Source organism: Galendromus occidentalis, unplaced genomic scaffold (genome assembly GCF_000255335.2).
Source record: "Galendromus occidentalis unplaced genomic scaffold, Mocc_1.1 scf7180000077441, whole genome shotgun sequence".
Classification (NCBI taxonomy): Eukaryota; Metazoa; Arthropoda; class Arachnida; order Mesostigmata; family Phytoseiidae; genus Galendromus; species Galendromus occidentalis.
Window position 1 is genome coordinate 66,916 of NW_003805429.1, and position 8,200 is coordinate 75,115.

General features: G+C 50.2%; 2 protein-coding genes across 2 annotated transcripts in view; both read right to left on the minus strand.

Moving 5' to 3' along the window:
* Nucleotides 1-1,119, minus strand: part of LOC100906450 (ecdysone-induced protein 78C-like) — a 1,846-nt gene extending 727 nt beyond the window's left edge. Inside the window, 4 exon segments of the mRNA XM_029111452.1 lie at nt 1-147; nt 267-481; nt 759-1,013; nt 1,095-1,119. The exon segment at nt 1-147 is cut by the window's left edge and continues 36 nt beyond it. Of these exon segments, the coding sequence (XP_028967285.1) occupies nt 1-147; nt 267-481; nt 759-1,013; nt 1,095-1,119 (642 nt within the window).
* A 1,088-nt stretch (nt 1,120-2,207) lies between these two features.
* On the minus strand, nt 2,208-3,238 carry LOC100906594 (PEST proteolytic signal-containing nuclear protein). The gene has a single exon (XM_003743228.2). The coding sequence runs from the start codon at nt 2,938-2,940 to the stop codon at nt 2,515-2,517; it is 426 nt and encodes a 141-aa protein (XP_003743276.1). The 5' UTR covers nt 2,941-3,238; the 3' UTR covers nt 2,208-2,514.
* Nucleotides 3,239-8,200: the final 4,962 nt, after the last annotated feature.

Consider the following 8,200-nt stretch of genomic DNA (forward strand, 5'->3'; position numbering starts at 1 on the left):
CTGAGCGAATTCAAGGAAGCCCGGGATTCGTTTCGCGAATTCTACAATATCCTGAATGGACGGAGTGACGAGACCAGCGAAGTGTTGCCACATGGTCAATCGTTCCATCTCCATACTGTCGGCAGTCGATCCGCTGTCGAGCTTGATCTCGTTCGCAGTCTGAAAATGGAGAATGGCCGTTATAGAATCATTTTCACCTCGATGCCGCTCAATCACGGTCCCTGATTCATGACTTGCTGCCCTCGTCAGTCAGTGGTTTTACTCACCAGTAGGGCAGGCTTCCTGATAAGACCCCGCGTTTTCTCCTCCGTGAATCCACAGTGTGCGTGATGCGCTTGGGAGATGGTCAGGATAATGTCGTACATTGCCAATTGCTTCGTTTCCAGTTCTCGCGCAGCAGCTGCCTGGTCGTCCGATGATGAGACATGGGCTTCCTCGGCGCGCTCCCGTGAACGTTTCGGGACTCGTCCATAGCGGACGGCTGGAAAACCCTTGCTTAATTCATCGCCGAAAAACGAGCTGGAACTCGGACCCAGGTCCGAGTCCGGATTACCAATCGAGGCTTCCATTACAATGCATGCAAACGACAAACTATTTCACATAGAGGGAAGCTTTTGAACTGATGATTCCTGAACCGGTTATTATGCAACACACTCAGGAGAGAAGTGAACGCTCCTGTAAGATGCACGTCCATGCTTCGTGGTCAGAGCTTTCCTGAAATTTGATGGGCCGAGCACAATCGTTCGGCATGGACTCACAGTCTCTGGACATGCCGACCGCGAGGCACTTTTTGAATCTGCAGTATTGGCAGCGATTACGATTGAGCCGGATCACGAGACATTTCCCGTCACGCAAACATCTGTACTCGATCTGCTTCTGGATACTCCGCCGGAAGAATCCTTTGCATCCTTCGCAAGAGGTGACGCCGTAGTGATAGCCCGAGGCCTTGTCTCCGCAAACTTTGCATGGGACGAAGGGCTTGTTTTGATTCGAGGGATCCGGACTGGTTTCTGCTGGAAAATCGAGAACCGTTAGACAATCATCAGGGGGTAGTTTAGCTTACATTCCTAGAATACACTTCCCCACGGACAGACGGAGATGAGCCGAAGGATGGAGCATTCTTCACTCGGTCAGAGGCATCGAGGGGCCTTCCCCGCGCGAGCAACCCCGTTCTCGTTGCATCTAGCTTATGCTCGCGATTCCGAGGTTAAGAAGCAGTCTCAATGATAAGCTACGATCTGAATAGGCCTCGCATATGACGAACTTCATCCACTCGCCCGCAAGGTACTGGCGGTGAGGCTTCGCAAGTTGGCGTTTGGAGTAATGTATACGACGATGATCGGAATGATCATCGACGCACGTCCCTCAAGAATATGGTGAGGATATTTGTCTACGAGTCACGAGATATCTCTATGATCCGTGAATGATCAAAAGATCACCCATTCAGTCCTTCAGCTACGGTGAGCATCTCGAAGAGCCTTCCAGAATTAGAGGTGTTGAGTGGTATCTAATCAAATACTAATTTACTTGCACAAAGAGAATATAGGCTCTGAGCTTTGCATCGGACTTTGGTGGCACGACCTTCCTCATTTTAGCGGCATCGAAGCTCCTTTTCGGAAATTCCGCATCCAGATCGATTCATCTATTGCTACAATGAAGGCTAATGAAGGAGATCAGATGTAAATTATCATCAATCCCAGAATAATCACTTGCCGCCTCAGCGTCGACTCTCGTCGATCGCAACCGTGATGTGTCACGATCTTCTTCTGAGCGAGTGATCGGTTTTGCATAAAAAAGTCTCCCTCTTTCGGTGAATTATTGAATCCCTATGTTTTCTCCCGTTCCAAGTGAAAGAAAAGTAATTCCCCGCTGCTTCACCTTCCAAGTCAGATTGATTACAGCGCACGCATCCTCTCGCCCGCTGCTGCGTGGCGCTATTTTTCATCGAAGAAAAATGCAGTCGAAGAATAGCAAATACGCGCATTTCGGCTGCCCAGGATTTTCGAGACCGACGCGGGAATCCTGGGAAACCCCCGAACTCATTCCGCCCTGGTTTGCGCAGCGTAAACCTCGCACCAAATGAGTTGATGGTGAAAATCATGAGCCACCTCATGCAACATACAAGGAAATCATGATTGCGGGCTTTCCACTCAATTTACACGGCATAATAATTGTTCGTTTATTGTACGTTAAACAATAATACAGGTTTTCTTGACTCCGACCAATTGAACTCTCGATCCGCTCCGCCTGGGAAGGACCGGCACGCTCGACTCGCTCCTCTTTGTTCATGTTCCATCGACCCTCGACTTTTTCTACCAGACTCGCTCCATGATTTCAGAGGAAGATGAAATTTCATAGTCGAGAATCATAAAAGCTGCGCAATGCAATACCCTAGACGGAGAGAAGGATACGAACAACGTCCAAAGAATACGTCGTCTTTTACAAGTGTCGTTGCTGCTGTTGCCCGACAGTAACGGCAAAAATAAATCATCTTGAAGCGTTTCCCTATATACATCAACTGCTATCGGGATCTTCCTGGACGGTGTCGGTGAAAACGTCATTTATCTTGGAGATCTTCGCAGCGTCTTCCGCCTTTCTAGGCCGTTTCGCCGCATCACCCGACTCCTCCGCCTGGAGTTTGCGTTTCTCGGCTTCCGCTGCCGCTTCCTCAAGTTGCAGTCGGAGTTTCTTCTCGAGCTCGGCTCGTCGGTCGGTGAAGCCTCGACTCGTTTTCCCGTAACTATTGGGTCCGGCCGACGTGGGAGTGTCTTTGCCGATATTCCTCATTCTAATGCGAGCTTCTGCTGGCATTTCTTCTTCTGATTCACTGTCATCATTGAAAACTTCGGCCACGGTGGGTTTCGGCTTCGTTTTGGACTCAGCGCCGTCGTCTTTCTTGGCGCTGAGACTGATTTTGATCCCGGGTTTGAAGCCTGGCATCGTGCCGGCAACGTTTGTTTTCTGTTGGCTCTATCGTTCTGACTTCTTCACTACTCAATATATGATGCTGACAGTGGGGAATGATCGGCTTCCGTAGCAGTGAGCATTTGTATTACACGTTTCGTGGCGAGCTCGATGCCGTTGTCGACAAAGCTTGTAGTTAGATGTTTCCGTAATCAATCACGATCAGACGGGAATCTCTGGATTAGCGACACCTTCAGTTTCGAGATACTATCGCGAGCTGCGCACGGAAAACATCGTTCTTCCGCAGCGAAAAAGATGACGATGAAGCTCAACAACAACCACTTCGACAGCACACCGGAAAGTTTGTTTACAACATTTTCAATCGACGCTCTCTCCACATCGTCAACAGACTACGAAAACGCGCCAAAGTTCGAAGCTTGTCAGGCGGGGCCGGCAGCTGGCACCACCGGCCGGTCGGTGTAGACCAAGGGTTTCCCCGATGTCGCCAATCTCATTGTTCATTACGGGCATCGAAACCCTGATGGGCTGGAAATCAGCACACGGTGCTAGGATTCGACACGGACTTTCTTCCTATCGTTCCACTATCGGCGATATCTCGGCTCCGACTCAAGTGATTATTATCAATCACAACCCACAAGTCCCGTAGTCCCGGGCACAGGCTCCCTCTGTGACATTCAATCGCGGAAGATCAGCATCTTGTTTGCGGATGAATCGAGATTCCGAATAAAGACCTTTTGACGGCTGTTGATTAATCAGCCCGCGGAGCTCCAAAAAACGCGTCGAGTCGAAAGTATTGAATGCTCCGCAGTCTGGGAAACTTGATTGTTCTTTGATGTCGAAAATTCCCTCGCTAGCTCAATGATGTGCCTCCGGCTTCGATGCGAGATTGGTGACGCCGCATTATGCGGAAGCCGCACCCGTCTCGTTCGCGCGGCGTTTCGCGCTGTTCCTATAAGGCGGGAGCTCGCGCTTGCGAGGTTCGCATCATTCTAATTAAGCTCCATGTGTACATTTGGATGTCTGTGGGACGCGACAAGAAAAGCGTTTGTTATCCAAAACATTGAGCAACCTCAGGGTGGTCTGTCGGCTGACAGCAATCGAATACGCGGGAGATAAAGCGTCGCGAAAAAACGCCAATCGAGCAAGAACGAAACCAGCGTTGTGAAAACTGTTTCCCTGTCTACGCGCACCGTTCCTTTGTTGAATGGTCGTCGGATCCGCTTTGCTTATCATGGCTGTGATCGCGGCATCACCCTTGTGTTCGACGTATGGCGAACCCTCCGTACCAGAGAGATGATGAGTTAGCTGGAAGTTCTCCCCCGCGGGAGGGGAAGATCAGCATCATGCTTGTGCAGGCATGGATTTACTGTTACCATATTGAATATAAGCAGGTATCGGGCTAATAATTATGAACTATGAATATGAATATCGTCGGTTGGTGATACCAGGATCTTCAACTGACGATATTCACTGGGCTCGTTGCGAGGATAGTTCTGGGCTCTCTTCGAGGATTCTTAATCCAGAGTCCATCGGGGGACGACGTTCGAGTGACCAATCGCACAATCCAGGAGCCCTCTCGAGGATATTTCCATGAGGATGGAGTAATCTGCGGTAGAGATTGCGCTTGCCCTCCGAGATTATGGCTTCAACTTTTTTGCGCGGTGGCACCGGTTATGCGCGAGCTCACTTATAAAGTCTGCTGCGTCAATGAATCTCGAGCGCGGGAAAGAGGCGGCGCCTCGAGGATTCACGGCGGAAAAGATTATCTGGGCTGGAGAAGACGGAAGAGCTGAACGCCTCTCTCCGAAGCCCTGGAGAGCGAAGTCCTTGGAATCTTGATAATTTCGATCCGGACCGCTGCTCGAGATTCTGAGGTTCAAGCCCCCGCGGACGAAGTTTCATTTCTTAATCCATCCTCGTCGACGGCTCTAAGGGAGCAGGCTTTTCCGGAGAGGACCCGCCGACTCTCTGAGAAACGGAGTGGAGAACGCTGGACCTTCCTCCTCGAATATTTTCAGATAGATTTGATAGATAAGCGTTCATCAAGATCGATGGCGAGGCTTCTCAAGACATTTCGATGCATGGTTCAGTGCAGCATATTCCGACTTCTGCCGGCGAAATCAGGCCCATCATAACGCGAGTCGCATCCGAGAACCTCAGACCATACAAGCGAGCTCTGGTCGCGATTCCAGCACGCGTTCGGGTCTCAAGATCGTCCGTCTCCGCGGGTGATTGTTCAAACAACCGTGAAGTGGGCGAAATCTTCGAACGCCCAGTGGGACGAAATCCGATCGATCATAACGCTCTGCCACCGTTACGTGGCGTGACCCCTCTAGTAGTAGTAGTAGTAGTAGTAGTAGTAAAGAACGTAGTAACAGTCATTGATCAGACGCGCAATCATCTGGAAATCCCGAGCCAGAAATATTCAAGACAGGGGCACTCCTCTCCGCTCCGCGGGTGATCGAGCGGAGTCTTCCTCATTGATAAAACCTACCGTTGCTTTGAAGCATCAGGCAGCTTCTGATAAAATTCCCCGCTAGCCCTGCCTCGGATGCGTCTTCGAATAAAGGACGCCACCGTTGACAACAAACACTGCGTGAAACGGGGGATAAGCTTTTCTGGGCGGAGAGAGCTCGTGCTGATCACGCGAATCTACATATCATACATTCATAGATCACGACGATCGTAATCCCTCCGGCCGTCCTGATGATTATGATACCGTAGGGTTCCCAGTGAACGGCGTTCGACAATGACAGCCTTTTGGTTTGTAGATGATTTCAAGATATATTTATGTATGTTCAACCATCATGATGACGATAATGAAGATGATGGTCTTGAGTGCAGTGATGGTCAGGGTCCGCGCGCGCGCGTAGCCGATGGTGATGGGCACCACGGCATATGCTGCCGCTGTCGCACGACTCCGAGTGATATCGAAGCGCTTCGATGAAGGTTGAGCCGATGCAAGTCTTGTATCAAAACACCCCCTCCCCTTCCATGAATCGAGAATACAGTGTGAGGTCCCAGACCTTGAACCTCGGCCCAGTGGGATTCAACGTCGCTTTGTTAAACTTGACTGCAAAAGTGAACGGCATGATAATTCATCTATTTATCCACACACTGCCACCCGGAATACGCGACGGCCAAGATGATCGAGGCGAAGAAAGAGTAGTCGACGTCGACGAGCACCGCAACTACCACCACTACGGAGACGACGACTCCCTCCTGCCGGCCTGCCTACCTGCCGGCCGGCCTGCCTAGCTCCCGCCACCAGCAGGTCTCCAGAAGAGCTATTATTACTCTGGGCATAAAATTATATAAATGACGATGATGTGCGCCCGAACGATGACATAGCGACCTTGGGAACCGTTGAATCCCGAAGGTCCCTGTCAGAGGAGATAGATACAGAAAACGCAAGTGAAGAAAGAAGGTCTTCACCACCAAATCTTCTGATAGCTCTTCACTATTTACATCGCCTATAACCGCAATTACCGGCTGCGCATCACGATTCGGACATTGCAGCGGCGGCGCCGGCGTCAAAGTTAGCGAGCGCGCCGCCGCCTGACCAGTTGACGGAATGTGGAGACAGCTGGCATTCGGAAAGATGCACGAACTGTCTCTTTACCTCGCTCGAGCGAATCGGTGGAAACCGCGGAACGAATGCTCAATAAATATTCTAACGAGAATAAAATCGAGTCCCTGCGGGTCGACCGTAAGGATCGTTTAGCCCGACTTCGTCGCCATGGAGGTCAGGTGAGCGATTCTTAGTTCGTAAGTGGTCATTGCAAGAGAAAAACAAGCGACTTCAAGCCATGCAAGAATCCGTCATGAGAGCCGACGAATATGTGGGCGAAGTTTTGGTCTAACGGACAGGCGTACTGACTGAATGAGTCTCATTAGGATCGGGTCGGAGAGGGCATCGAAGAGCTGTCAACACGGAATCGTCGAAATGACGCAGGAAAGGAAAGCGTTCGGGACAAACGCTCGAAGTACACTTTCATCACGCACAACCATACGCGCGAGCCGATTGAATTCTAATGTGTTACTAATAATACCGCGAACTTCAAATACGCATCCCGTTCAATCCGTGACATTGCTCACGAAGCTTTCCGATTCATGTCATTGTTATCAGCTCCATCTTCATCGTAGCCATTTTCCGCTCACATTCAGTCCTGCCCTCGGATCGAGAAGCTGCTGTAGACCTCCTCGGATGCTCTAACCTTTCGAGGCATAAAATCAATCGGTCGATCAACAATCATCATAATTATCACCGTTATCATCATGATTCTGAGAGGCGTCTGCCGTGTCTTCTGGCCTTTGCTTCTTTGTGGTTTGATAAATGACCTGGCGACTATGGAATGCATTATAATGATGCGGACGTACTATGAGCTGCGAGAATGATACGCATACGATAACGTACGCGTATATACGATAAGGTATGCCGAGCGTGCTTCGCTGCGAAAGCCGAAGCATTTCGAACTCGAACTGAAAAGCTTACGAAGCGAAGGATACGTGGTCTTTCAGATCCATGGAACTTGTCACGAGGAATGCTATGCCCCTGAAGCCAGTGGTGCTGAAGCTTATTGTCGCTCTTCTTATTTTTCTTGTGTGGAATTCTTGAATGGATCGACTCTTCGTCAACGTGAAGAGCGTCAACAACAGAATCCCGTTTCGATGGACGCCGCGCCGTCGCCGCCGCTGCAGCTGCAGACTATGATGACAAGTTGAAGTTGGTCGGTTTTTAGAGTTCTGTACCCCGCTGTCTGGCCCGAAGTCGACAACAATGAAACATTTCCATTCCGAGGGAAATCGAAGTCAAGGATGTGTAGGAAAATGTTCGAAATTTTATCTCCATCCGTCGACGAAACTACGGAGGCGGCTACTGAAGGTGAGCGATTTCCATCTTCCTTGGGAACGCAGATGACAATTCCTCAAAGTTTCTGTTCGCTTCCCGAGCGATCGGTGCCGATCGAGAAATCGATGGACGCGTCGATGGTGCAAGTCTGCTGAGAGCCGGACCCTGCGATGCCTCTGACACCGGGACTTTGCCTTCCGTGCATCCAATCCTTCCTCACAAGCTTGAATGATGAAGATTTTTCAATCAACATATTTATCAACCTAATCCCCTCGACAAAGAGCTCCCATTCGGTCGGTACATCGACGAATGAGCCCATTGATTCCTTTGCATAGTCAATGGCTTCCGCGACGGAGCCTTTTCATGAGTAAATCCGGATATCGACCCTTGCGGAGAATCGCAGTCGAAAATCGTAGCGACGAG